Consider the following 14,789-nt stretch of genomic DNA (forward strand, 5'->3'; position numbering starts at 1 on the left):
AGTGCTACTTTACCTGTGGGCTACATAATTATTTATATTAGCTATTCCTGAGAGAGAAGTACTACCGTAGCAGACAACCCGCAGCACTCCAGGTTCAAACAAAATCCTTATAAGTGCAATAAGGCTCGAAAATATAAGTTGATATGATGAAAATGTCAGCACTCTATGTCCTTTTACATGACTTTCTTTACCTCTGAGACTGAAAACTTACGCGTTTCGGCCTGTCTGGCCTTCCCTCTTCATCAGCGTTTGTGTCAAGTTAACAGGAAGTGTGGTATTTATGCATGATAAATACTAGGGATGCACCGAAAGGGAAATTCTTGGCCGAAACCGAATACCGAATATAGGAAACAGTTGGCCGAAAACCGAATACCGAATATCCGAATATGATTAATATTATACATCTTTTTTCCTACCATTGCTGTCATGGTCGTACCTTAAAGCTACCTGATTTATGGCAAAATAAATCGTTATGGCCAAACTTAACTTAAATAATAATCACTATTATGGGTTCATAAAACATTTATTCATCCCTTTTGAATGCATTAATTGCATACACTATTCGGTGATATATTTTTATATATTTATATATTTTCTGCAGACGAATATTCGGTGCATCACTAGTTAAAATAGTATGTTTATACAGAGTAAGTACAGAATAAATAATCTCTCAATCACTTGGTAATGACTGTGACACAGTCCTGTATCTGAAAGGTCAGAAATGCAGTCCTTGCAACCACAATGTTTCCAGCCATACAGGTCTAGTCCAGAATGCCACTTAAGCACTATATACTTTGTTGTACAACAAATAGAAAAAAATGTTGACCTACAAGCTTGTAGATGTTTGGAAAATTTGAAAGATTTAGAAAGCTTTTGCCTATAATGCCATGTTGAAAGTGGTTATCACTTAACATACCTACACCCGCACAGTATCATTGGTATGAAGTGTAACTGAATATTGCTGTTTTAGTATCCTCACTTAACTCATTAACCTGAGTTTGATTCTACAAATGTTATGTTAACTTAAATAATAATCACTATTATGGGTCCATAAAACATTTATTCAGCTCTTTTGAATGCATTAATTGCATACACTATTCGGTGATATATTTTCTGCCTATTTGGGCCGAAACCGAATAGGCCGAAAATGCATTTTTTGCCATTTTCTGCCGAATATTTTCTGCCGAATATATTCTGCGGCCGAATATTCGGTGCATCACTAATAAATACTGTTGATTGAGATACAATCAACAGTAATTGAACACAGGTGTCAACCGTTGTCATCTTACACAGTATCAATAAGAAGTCTCTATTTATGGTACCAAGACAGGATAAATATCATGTAAGCACAATAGAATAAATAGTAAAATAAGAATACATCACAATGAGATATCATAATGAATGTGGGGCCTGCCCCTAAAGTGCCTGGGAAGCTAATGGACTAACCATTAGAAATGTATAAAAAGTTAAAAACAATAGATAAATGGAAAATATTAATAGAAAAACATTAGATATGAAAAGGAGGGAGACGTTTGGAATCCAGATCGCTCGTATCAGTTCTCATTATAGAACTTATAAATATTAGCTATTCCTAACAGCAGATTATTTTTTCATGGTTTTGTGAACTATTTTTTCCCTAAGTTTAGTGTGATCTGTTACAGGCATTATTTATTCCTTGTCAATTGCACATAACCTTCAACCTTTCTACATGCCATGAATAGAGAATAAGAGAGAGAGAGAGAGAGAGAGAGAGAGAGAGAGAGAGAGAGAGAGAGAGAGAGAGAGAGAGAGATTTTAGTCAAGAAAAACATTAAAAACATCTAGCCTAAGATTTAGACTAAAAAACATCCAGTGACAGAAGAGAAAACCTAAAATTTGCAGTGAGCATTCCACGTCAGAAGGGGCGCGATTTGGTAGGTCTATTCCCTTACCGTGCAATAGATGACGTAGCACTAACAGGCTAGCACTGCAGCATCAGTCGCTAGCAGGCAGCTGTTATGTGCTGACAGTAGACCTGTCACCTGCTATGGATATGGATCACTGCACGTTGTTGAGATCTGTGTTATTATCGTGTATATGTGGCCTCTCGTTGGGGACGGAGCTGAGTTTTGTGACATGCGGCTCAGTCGTCAAACTGCTCAACATAAAACACAATGTGAGACTGCACTCCCACGACGTACGCTACGGTTCAGGTGAGCTTCATTCATTGTTTCTGGACTCTTCATTTCGTACAACTATAGTACTGACTGAATGTCTCTCTCTCTCTCTCTCTCTCTCTCTCTCTCTCTCTCTCTCTCTCTCTCTCTCTCTCTCTCTCTCACGTGTGTGTGTGTGTGTGAGAGAGAGAGAGAGAGAGAGAGGAGAGAGAGAGAGAGAGAGAGAGAGAGAGAGAGAGAGAGAGAGAGAGAGAGAGAGAGAGAGAGAGAGAGAGAGAGAGAGAGAGAGATAATATTTGAGAGAGGGAGTCTGTCTTTCTTATACACAGTCTCATTAGTAAAATAGTGTTTTCTACAAAGTGTGTGTGTGTGTGTCTCAAGTAGTGTTTTCTTTTTCTCTGGCTATAGGTTACTGTCAACTTGACCTGTTTTAATCTGAATTGTCACCACAAATTGTTTGCGAAGGTCGCAGTTATCTATGAAACCTTGCGTTTTTGTCACGACACCTAACCCACAATCCCTGTCGTTCTGTCATGACGCCTAACTCAAATCCCTGTCACTCACCCCAGGCAAGCCCATCGTGACATCACGTGACATCAGCCCCCATATATGGTGCCCAGGTCATTGTGACATCACGTGACATAATCAGGGATGGATATATAGTAAATACGACCTGCTGTCACAGTTAAGGCCATATATGGAGATACCGGATGTCAGCAATATTGGCCAGAAACTCATCTGACCTCAAACCCTTAGATCTCCATATACTGTATGGAGCAGCTGACCTGTTCTGACATTCCATATGTTGATCTGACCTCATCATCTGTACACTCAAGACATGCTCCTTATATGGGAAGTACAGAATTAATTCCATGTTGATCTGACCATGCCAAAGTGCCAGCGCTCGTCCAGTCTTCCGTCAGGCGTCAGCGAGGCGGATGCGAGCGAGGTCGCTTCTCTCCCTCAGGCGTCTTACTGATATTATTGTGTGTGTGTGTGTGTGTGTGTGTGTGTGGCAGGTAGTGGACAGCAGTCTGTGACAGGGGTCACGTCAGTGGAAGACGGTAACAGCTACTGGAGTGTGCGTGGGACCTTTGACGCTGTGTGTCACCGTGGGACTCCCGTGCAGTGTGGCCAGACGATCCGTCTTACCCACGTCAACACTGGTCGGAACCTGCACAGCCACTACTTTTCATCACCGCTGTCCTCCAACCAGGTACGCAAGAAAAGACAGTGTCATATTATATTATACCAGCTTATACCAGCCAGTGTGATTTTTGGTCTAGAGGGCGGTGGATCCTATTGGTTCAACAATCTGAGCGATCTAAAAAAAACAACAAAAAAAACAGCAGAGACCACTGACGTCACCAAATTTGGAGCGACGCGACTCTGCAAGGAAGTGGGCTTCCTATGCAAAATGTTCCCCAGGCTTTTCTTTTTGAGCCGAATGCGAACGAAAATAAAAGCCTGGGTACTGAGGCTAGTGCCAACCTAAACCCCTTGAAAAGTACAGTCATAACTCTTGCATCTTATTAAACATTACCAAAAATATATGCAGTTAAGAACACCGCAAGCACGGACAATGTGATCAAGGACAGTGGCTAAAAATAAAAATAAAAACAGGAAGTAAGGATAACAGTTTTCACATTTTACGGTTACCCCAGTGACATCACTGGATGCTGAGTGTGTCCGGCTGGTTATAGCACGTGTCAAAGTGTCCCTGAGCAAGACACTTAACCTTCCCCTTTCCTCACTGAGGCACAAGCTGAGACACACAGAAGACAGCTCAGTTTTATGGCTGCAAAATAACGACGAAAATCATTATGGTCTCCTTCTTAATGCTCGTCCTTCCCCAGGAGGTGAGTGCATTCGGCGAGGACGGAGAAGGTGACCATCTGGATGAGTGGACAGTCCAGTGTGGGGGGTCGGTGTGGCAGCGCGATGAAGCCATCCGGTTCCTCCACAAAGCCACCGAGGCGCTGCTCTCTGTGACGGGGGAGCAGTACGGGCGGCCCATCCACGGCCAGCGGGAGGTGCACGCCATGTTAGGCGCCAGCCAGCACAGCCTGTGGAAGGCAATGGAGGGCATCTTCATGAAGCCCAGCGAAAACCGCGACTATGCGTACTCGCACACGGAGTTGTGAAACCCTGCTGTCGCTGCCTGTTCTACTCCCCTGCCTTCTACCTCTCTGCCTGCCTCCCATTTCATCTTCGCTTCTGTGCCACCAGCCTCCCAAATGCCTCTGTTTCTTTCCTACACAGTAAAATCATTCGTGCTAATTTAACTCGGAGAGTGTACACATGTAACTAATACATTTGTAAACTCTCAGAGTTACAAGGTGCAATCTGCACATTACTCCATGAGCTTCAGGTAGTACTACTTGTCAACCAGTAGGTCTAAATGTCTCGATGTATAGGAAGACCACCTCCAACCACTGCAGATTGTAATTGTATTAACATACTCTACCATACAGATATAGGTATGTCATTCATTAAAACTAGTTCTGGATTTCATCTTTAACACTGAGGATTTTACTGTGTATCTTGCCATCTCACATAGTAGTGATATAGTACTCTTCCCCCATCAACTTCTGTCTCCCCTTTGAGCACCATTGTGCACTTGAGTCCTACAGTGAGTGGACACAACAAGCCTTTAGTTGCCTGTGGCTTCTAATCTTTCCTGACTATCTTTCTCATACCGTCACTTAAATTGAAATTGATAGAGCACTACATTTTACCTTAAAAGGTACAGAGACGGTATGTAAAGGTGCTACTGCAGTGCTTGGGCCCAAACCGCACCAATGATTCGCCATGCAACTCCTTGCAACTAGAGATGCACCGCTGGGTGACATTTTTGTCCGATACTGTTTAAAATAACAATTTAGCCGATACTGATACTGCTAGATGTTTATTTAGTTTTTGTTATTTTTATTCCCCCCTTTTGTGCCAGGGAAAGTACATCTTCAATACAATAAATTAATGTTCCGAATCTACAGCTTGGTAGGCTGCAGATAACCAACACACCAACATAGACAATGTAAACTGTATGCTTATCAACAACAGATAAATATCGGCTACGGTGCATTACTACTTGCAACCAAATGTAGTTGTATGAAACCATTGCAAGGAGTTGTATTGGTGTGACATGTCTGTAAAACTGTTTTGTTGCAAGGAGTTGCATTTGTGTGGTTTGGGCCTAAGTCTTTGTTTAATTTGATTCTTTTGTGACTTTATGTCCAATGTGAGACATTATTTATTATCAAAATGCAAGCTGCCATCATCAGACATAATTTTATACACAGCAGACAGACACTACTGGATTGATCAAACTATAATTTATTTCAATGAATGAGCTGTGCATTTAGTTTGGCTGAATGCAAAGGCATGGTTATGCTAGTGCCTTCATGCGGTTTTTAAAAAGTATTATTGTATCCTTTTTTTCTTCTTTTTTTTTATAACTATCTGTTAGTTGTCAGTCAGGGATGTACCCATTGGAAACAGTGTTTTTTTATGGTTCATTGTAACCTGATTCAGTATTACACGTCCAGCAACAGACAACAAACTGACTGAGAAGCATCAGCTTCAGCTATGTCTTTTTATGATGCCTTTCTCACACTCACCCTGGTTATCTGCCTTGTTTGTCCTTTAAAGATGAAACAGATTTGCTAAGGTTGTTCACTGTTCATACAGTGTCCTCGAGCTGTGTGAGGCCCAATTTATACTTAGTCATACATACGTCTATGTTGCTCGACAAACATAATTAATTGATGTATTAGGAAAGCTCTTTGTTGAGATTTCTATGAGAAAGCAATTTGTAATGAATACCTCAGATTAAAATCGATGTTTTTGTGCACACCAGTGTATGTCTGACTTCTCCATTCAAATGTTATCTACAATGTGTGACCATGGCAACTGAGACTGGATAATGATGATGATGGCACAGTCCTGACAGCCCTTTGTCTCTCTGGATGATGATGCTGATGATGATGATGTCACAAGTCTGACATTCCTTTCTGCGTCAGCTTTCCACCAACATCCTCAATAGCTTTCTTAATACTGCAAACAAAACCAATTACACTTTACAAAGGTTATATATTTTGTGTGTATTCTAGAGAGAACGAGATGTATGGAAATAAGTGTTGAGTAAAGAATGCAAATCTTACCAATCCACTTGTATCCCCTCCTCACAAAGGTTGACAAACAGATGTAAATACTGCTCTGCCGTCCCATACTATTTCAGGAGAAAGTTGAATAAGACTACAACTGTGTTGCTCGACACAAAACAACAAATGATTGCCTTGTTAGGTTGAAAACCAGTTACTTTTGGCGACTAGGTTTTACTGCACACTTCAGGCATCAGCAAATACATGGTGACCTGTGTGTGTGTGTGTGTGTGTGTGTGTGTGTAAACTTATACCACACCTACCTTGAGGTTAGTCCAGTCAAAACAGTAGCGTTTGTAGTGCTCTATGACCTGTATGTATGTTGTGAAGGAGGTGATGTCAGAGCAATGTGCTGTCTGCACACGAAGAGCCTGTTCTTCAGACTCACAGCTCTGCTCTATCACCTCAACCACAGAAGCAAGGATGCGTTCGCTCACCTGCAGGGACCAAAACATAGGGAAGGAAACCTTGTCATTATCAGAGGATTTTAAATGATATTTTATTATGTTATATCATTATCATTATTTATTGATGTATTATTTTGTTTTTACCCGTTTACATTTTTTCTTTTTTCTTGCTGTACTATATTTGATTTCCTCTGAACTCTGCCTGTACTGTAGCAGCAGCTATTTAATGGCTACACCAATATAGATGAATGATCCAAACCACAAACGTTTGTAAAACACATAAACACATTTTGATATTACTCCAAAAATCCTGCAAATCAAATCGTTACACAGTATCTATATTGTCATGTGTTCAAGATGTATCTGTCAAATCATGAATGCAGCGTGCAATTTACTTGAAATCTTTCACAGACTAGGCTGAGGAATATATCCCACCCTTTTCACATTGGCCTGTTATAGCGCCACCAACAGGTGGATTTTTGGAACACATTTTTGGAACAAAAGGCCTCAAATAATCCAATTGCCATCCAAGGGTAAGAAGAAATGGCACCCTTTTCACATTGGCCTATTATAGTGCCACCAGGAGGCCACAAACTGACCTGGCCTGGTGGAGACCTGTGCCCAGAGGGGCACTTTTTCTAGTTGTGTGTGTTTTTGTTGTTGATGCTTGACATCATGTCAAATTATATCTAGCCTCATAATTTGATAATGGTGACACAAGTAACACGTGTAAAAACTGCATTTCTGGAGAGGCCACCTTCGTGTCTGGTCTTCCCATCACATTTCTGGAGTCCATGGTCCAAAATGGTGACATTCACATTAATAGAAGAGCAGGGGAAAAACCTGTAAGGGTAGAGCATCGATCAAATTAAAAAACCCTCTTGCCAAATGTCTTGGCATGAGAAAATACAGTGGTTTCTGTGAAGTCCTTTAACTGAATATTAGAAACACTAAATTGTAAAATACAGTACCATAAGCATGTGTTCTTGTTTGGTCAAAATCACAATGTAAATCCTCCGAAAACACATAAAAGAACAATCAATATAGGTCCTAATGAAATACTTAAAAAAAAATATATATATTTGTGATTAATTATGATTTTTCAAAACAGACACTGCAAACATAATTGTATTTTAGCAAGAAATATTTGAAGTAGCTAGTAGCCTGCAGTAGCTTCTTTGAGTGAAACCATTCACCCACTGTGTCTCAAATAAAACTTTGTTTTGTTTTGTATAAGAGAGTAGAGTTAATTTCACTTACCGTGTTAATGATCTAGCCAAATGACAGGGTTTTCTATTGGTGGAGTAATATAAAGAACAAGTGGCTACTGGCTGGGTTGGCTCAAAAATGACACCAAACATGCTCTGACAGAAGAGCCAGTTTTCCAAAGCAGTGACTGTACAGGCCTAGATCACAAATCGTCGCCAAATGAATACCACCCAGCAATGACATTCTAAGACACTGGTGTCAACTAATCCATCCTAGAAAGCTGCACTTAGTGTGCAAATCCCTACCTCCCCTTTTTTTTGTCTGTCTGTGTCTGGATCATTTGATAAATGTTTTGGGGTTGTGTGTGAGTATGAAAAGGTACAAGCCAATTTGGGGGAGAGATATAATCATAAATCATTATTGTGTAACCAGAGTAGACAAGCTGTATGGAGACAAGTCTTTGGACAGTGAACAACTCACTGAAGTGCAAAGTAGTATGGCATGTTGTCATCACTAGGACAAACATGATATTGTTACAATGTTATAGCCTACTGTACATCTGTGCACGCTCCTCACGCAGGTGCAATGTCCATAAGATCCCGAAAGTAATTCTGAACAGATGTCTGTCATTCAATGTCCAATGTGAAAGGAACAGAACAAGGGATGTTTTCAATGAGTCAATGAGAAGTAGGACTGAGGCGTTTTATGTCCTCCCGGTTGGGGCTCCTCAATGGCAGATGAGCCAGTAGGGTATAACATGAGGCAACACAGAAATGTGCACCAGGGGACTTAATTGACAATTGACAAGGGTCTATAAAGTAGTATAAGTCATATAGATCGGGGTTACCAGACCATAGCCTCGCAGAATGCCTATCCACTAGCCTGGAGTGGAATGACGATTGCTCTGCGATTATTAATTCACAAAAATTACACAATTGTCACTGACCGATTGCATTATTATGTCGTATAAATATTTGAAAATATAGGTCCATGGCCTTCAGCGGACACAATAAATGTGATGCTGATCAGCCTAGGGGTATGAAGATTAGCAACACAGGTGCGCGCGCGCGCACACACACACACACACACACACACACACACACACACACACACACACACACACACACACACACACACACACACACACACACACACACACACACACACACACACACACACACACACACTGAATAATCTTTCAGGACTAACCAGAACTTGTCTTGTTTCTATATCAAAACCAGGATTTTATTGCATAAACATATGTGGTTATATATGTCATACAGATAATTTTTTGTTGCATTTTTAAGTTATCCATTCATTTGATATAATATTGCTATTTTCTTTCATTTCTTGTCTAAGCAGCATGCCATGATTATAGTACATCTCTTTGTTTAGATTTGTTTTTATACAATCTACAAGATATAAACATGTCTGCCTTAGTATAAACAAATCTCCAAAACTCAGAAATCATGGAAATCATAAACTGATTTTGTCCTGTTCTGCATGTAGGATAACAATGTAAACTCTGAAATTGTACTTTATGTAAAACATCTCTCTGCCTGCTTCCCTCACATGGCCATGCAAGGATGATTAAATGACATAGCCTTTTACCTTCATTAAAGATAAAGTCAGTGTTGGTTTCAATAGAGCACGTGGCTAACAGACAAAAGGAAAATGCACAGCTCATTAATCAAATGTCAATGTGCTGAGAATATCAACGACATAACTTGACTGACGAGGATAAGAATAGCGTACATTATACAGCTTTTTATACAGAACTATGAATCAGTGAGTACATTCCACAAAAGCCTAACATGATAAAACACAATATATTATTTTCAGTGTTGATATTACCCTCCCACAGTGAGCCCTACATTCACGACTGTAGGTGACGTGAAACAAACAACATTAATGATGATGATGGTCACTATGAAGAGAATCATAAGACCTTCTATTATATTGATGAAAACACTCCCTCCTACACTCGATTTGATTAACAGCTGGTATAAACTGGAAAATGGCTATTACAGTATCAACGGGAAAGTCAGGTTATAGGACAGTCGTCCGTATATATACATTTAAATCAAGGCCGTGCTGCCACACGGAAAAGGTTCCTAAAATTAATTTCCCTGCCTCTCAAAGACACAAAAAGCTAATGTAGGCTATAACATGCATACTGATTTACAGTATAATACAAGGTTTTTCATTTAGATTTTTCATATTGCAAAGTTGCGTGTTTGCTTATTAATTTGTTACGAAGTTGTTAAAGCATTTTGTGCTATTTGATGCATTTGGCCCTGACTTCATGGCCAATGCAACATTTTGTGCCCCATTGGGAAACTAATCCCTTCTATTTGAGGACAATAATGCTCAAGGGTAACGTACAATATTATGACCCAAAGTAGACATGTAGGAGTAGTAGTTATGAATAAATATCTGAATAAACAGCCTGAACAATTACATACAGTACCAGAGAGCTTTATGTAATACTTAGTAAAGCTGCAGTATTAATCTCCCCACAATCTATTCAGAGAATCATTCTGTGATTCCTGCTAAAAAGTGGATGGACCATCCTCAGGAGAACTTCGACAGGATAACATTGTTATGCAGTATAGCAGCTTTTGACGTAAGGTCAAATTTGGGACCAAGAGCCTGAGAATCTCTGCTTGGTGAGCTGTGCATTTGTTTCACAAGAGATTTCAACAAAACAAAAAATGTTCACTAAATATGGCCCAAATTGCTTATACTGTAGCCTAAGCACTTTTTCAAGTGCAATTTTGAATTGAACCACTAGAGTGTGTTCCCCTTCCATCTAATCACAGACACACGGCAGGGCTGAACAATTCATTAAACAATAACAAAAACTACTACTGCAATTTCAAAATGGCAGAGGCTACAATTGCATTACTGCTGACAATTTTCTTTATCTTCCAGCAAGCCATTGCTTTCCATTAATTTCAGTATGGTATGCAAATCAACTTGCCAGAGACTATGAAACTCTCTTGAGACAGGTAATCCAACACAGTGCACTTTACACCGCTTTTATTTTCACATCCAAGTTATGTTATTAATGCTGTTGTATGCATGGTTTGGTTTGAAAGGTCTTGCCAAAACTTCAGATCATTTTCAGGTGGGCTTATAACCTGGAGGTTTGAGTTATACAATGTTCTGGAAATCTGGTAATTATTCCGAAAAATAAAAAACTGTTTATGCTTTGGATAATTGTCAGTAGTAAAATATATACGACTTGTAGTCAATGGGCAAACATGCATTAACACTAGTATGGTCCTATCATCAATATTGACAGTGTCTTATAGTTCTACTGTAAACCGTAAACAGAGTTGAAGCTTGACAAAAATCGACTCGCAAATAGCAATATTGGTCTGAGTTTCCCAGATTGTTCAGCTCTAGATCCGACACAGAGGTGTTGTCATTATTTTCGCTTTTATACTTGTATACGTATAATATCCCTGATATAGCTCACTATATATAGCTCACCTTTCATACATTCTGCTGTTGAGAAGAACAAGAACACATTAAACAAGATAACTAGGGGTTTATATACAGTGAATTCTATGGGGAAATGGATGTGATTGGAATGACATTTGGTACGGCAGTGTAGACATCAGCTATAGATACACTGACATGGTTTTTGTGAAGCCTACAGTTAACAACGCTGGGCAGTATTAAGTGTGCTCAGGTAAGGCCGTTTATCCTGACACCCTATATCCCAAAATAAAGTCATATAATTACCTCCGTCTATGCCTAATTTTAAACCCTTGCACTTTAAGATACATTTGACATCTCTTATTCGGACCCTCCATATTACCTTCCAGACTGCAGTGCCTGAGCTTGTAATTATATAGACATCACTGCCTTTCAGAAACACAAAGGCCAATACAAGGGAAAGTAAACACACTGTAGGTTACATACAGGGCCTATAAATATCCACTGAACTCGATGCAACACATAACTACACCGACAAAAGAGTAGAGATAGTCAACAGGAGTGATCATTTTTTATGTGCCTCCATTGAGTGTTGATTTGTGCTCCCTCTAAACAAGGAGTTATCCCCTTGTTAGTTACTGCTTTCATGGCTGAACACCCTCAGTTCCCTCTGTGTATCAACAAGGACTTTGTGTATACACAGAGTTAAATGAAGCCAAAGAAGCAGGGATTTGACAAATGGGCAGTATCAGTATATGACACATTATACATAAGAATATACAGTAAGTTTTCTTTTTAACCACTTAAACCCTATAGCCTATAGCCTGGCTACAGTACTCAGTTGAACGGGGTCCTCCAGGGTTCTATAGCCTACTATTAGCCTGGGCAGCATTCCTTTTCGGGTTTATGATCCGGTCATGTTGTAGGGAAAAGGAAGTTCCGGATGATTGTTCCTGCCTGATGACAACAAAACAATACTACAACATGACGTAGCGATATAATCCGCTCCAGACCGGTTCACACAGAAATTTTGTAACAGAACAGGCTTTCCTCCGAGGTGGAAAGCCTGGTGATGTGAGGATATTAGACTCTGAGCCACTGCTACATACAGTCTACAAATCCCTTTGCCAAAAATAACCAATGTACAAGCTCACAATGCGTCGCAACACATTGTGATCTTGTGGATCAGCAATTTTTGCTGAATGTTCGCCCCAGTAAAGGTCATAGCAGTGGTGGCCATTTTGTTGTGCCTCATATAGAAACCCCATTAGTTTTGTCCCATAAAGATTTCCGATTATATAAAATAATTTTAAGCCTGAAACCAAGACATCCAGGGGAATCACAACCATGCATAAAACATTTTGTTCTGTTGAAAAGTTTTCCGGTTTTCATTATCTATTTTTTGACACTGAATCAAACGTTTTATGTTCATGATTCACCAGGAGCCTGGATGGCTTGGTTCCAGGCTTAAGAGTCTTAAGCCTCTATAGGAGTGCGAAAGTTTGTATCTCAACATTTGGTTCCAGGCTTAAAATCATTTATACAAATATTGCGGTTAATCTCTATGGGAAACATTTAGGGGTTTTCTATCTGACCTAATATAGGGACACTAGGGTTCAAGTGGTTAACACATTATACAGATGTGGTGTACAACATTCAGTGCCATCATTCAGTTTGGAAAGTGTATTTCCGGATATAAGTTGTCCATGATAAACATTGTCCATGTCTAAAATTAGGAATGGCTCAAAGCACCTGATACATGTTATAAAGATTTTTTTTTTAGGTAATTACAAAATCAAGTTTAAAGGGTGGTCTTTGTCTGTAAAAGAATTCCCCTCTATAAGTAAGTGATTTATAAACATTCCTTTTGCAGTCCATTTCATGTCACGGTCAGTAAGTCCATTATCTCTTTGTGGTTACATCACCACTGAAAAGAAAAGAAAAAAATCGCCAATATCAGTCTTCCATTCAACTTGCATGGTCTGCTTCCAAAATATATTTTCAAATTAAACTTTTAGATATAAAAAACACACAAGTGATTGTGGTTTGACGAGTGCTCGGGTTTGTGGCTGTGTCCAGCTTTGGCTGCAAAGATAAGGATGTGAGGCCATGGCTACTCTGGCCAATCCCCTTGTCGGCTCACAGTGTCGCTTACTCCATGCCGTTCCGCAGCATCTGATTGGCTGCGATGAGCATGACACTGATGATGAAAGCCATGGCAAAAGCACAGATCAGACTCTTCCTCACACATGTCTGTCGGTTCTTCTTTTTAGGATGGACTGAGGAGAGGAGAGGAGAGGAGAGGAGAGGAGAGGAGAGGAGAGGAGAGGAGAGGAGAGGAGAGGAGAGGAGAGGAGAGGAGAGGAGAGGAGAGGAGAGGAGAGGAGAGGAGAGGAGAGGAGAGGAGAGGAGAGGAGAGGAGTCAGAGGAAGGAAAGAAAATGTCAACAGGTGTTCTCCTGAAACCTACCATGCAGCCAAGGGGATTAAGGCAGCCAAGGGGGATTAAGTGTGACCTATTGTAGCCTACTGTTTTGGCTGTGAGGACTACATTAAAATTTTACCACAATGTAGTCCTGTTTTGTATACACACGTGTGATCTTCGGACTGGGTGGTCTTGGGGATGGTATGGAAACATACCATCTGTTATGGAAACATATCAACATCTTGATACACATTATTTTCACTTGCCAGTGAGGATCTTCACTGTTCGCTATAGTGCAGCGACAAGGAACACACTCCCCGTCTGGCTTCTCTCCTGCAAACACGGCCAACTGTGCTTGCTGGAACACCCGGCCAAGTGCAAGGACATTTTCAAACACTGAATCTCCAGAGATGGAGAGAGAGGAGATGTCAGCCTTGTGCTACAAATGGGCCTCGTGGCACGAGAAAAAACATGAAAGTTTTCTCAGCGACAGCTTTGCTGTCTTTAGTTTGTGAAGAGATCCATATACAGTAGCATCAACAAATCGACCGAGCTGTGAGTCATGGGTCTCAGAGGATTTGTGAAAGGTACAGGAGTCCCCAAGGACGGGACAGGGACAATTTGAAAACCTATAACTACCACGCCCTCCCAACTCCCAGACTCCCTCCACCTTCCTTCATATCTTTCTGTACCCATTTCAGCCTTTCTCTTTACCTAACTACAGCACTTGCCCTTCAGTTACCACGAGAAACTTTGAGAATAAAGTGCCAAGCCAGCAGTTCTTTGAAGCCTCCTCGTTCTCTGCTCCTCCAATCCCCCACCCCATCCTCTGACATTTATCTTCGAAGCTCTGAGCTGTCCCTCACACTATACGAGTAAGTATACGGTATGTCAGTATTAGCTACACAGCAAAATCCTATCAGGGTTGATTTCAATCTCAGTGTTTAAATGAACACTGTTCATACAGTATAGTAAGCGTGAAC

General features: G+C 40.4%; 2 protein-coding genes across 2 annotated transcripts in view; one reads left to right on the forward strand and one right to left on the reverse strand.

The window, feature by feature from the left end:
- Positions 1-1,935: 1,935 nt before the first annotated feature.
- Positions 1,936-6,011, forward strand: sdf2 (stromal cell-derived factor 2). Its single transcript, XM_083769092.1, has 3 exons — positions 1,936-2,192; positions 3,176-3,372; positions 4,013-6,011. The coding sequence occupies exons 1-3, from the start codon at positions 2,027-2,029 to the stop codon at positions 4,298-4,300; spliced, it is 651 nt and encodes a 216-aa protein (XP_083625218.1). The 5' UTR covers positions 1,936-2,026; the 3' UTR covers positions 4,301-6,011.
- Positions 6,012-13,533: 7,522 nt separating this feature from the next.
- Positions 13,534-14,789, reverse strand: part of caln2 (calneuron 2) — a gene marked incomplete at both ends in the record, with an annotated part of 79,490 nt that continues 78,234 nt past the window's right edge. Inside the window, one exon of the mRNA XM_083774583.1 lies at positions 13,534-13,661. Within this exon, the coding sequence (XP_083630709.1) occupies positions 13,534-13,661 (128 nt within the window). The remainder of the gene's footprint in view (positions 13,662-14,789) is intronic.

This window comes from Protomyctophum parallelum (genome assembly GCF_964188405.1).
Source record: "Protomyctophum parallelum genome assembly, chromosome: 1".
Taxonomy (NCBI): domain Eukaryota; kingdom Metazoa; phylum Chordata; class Actinopteri; order Myctophiformes; family Myctophidae; genus Protomyctophum; species Protomyctophum parallelum.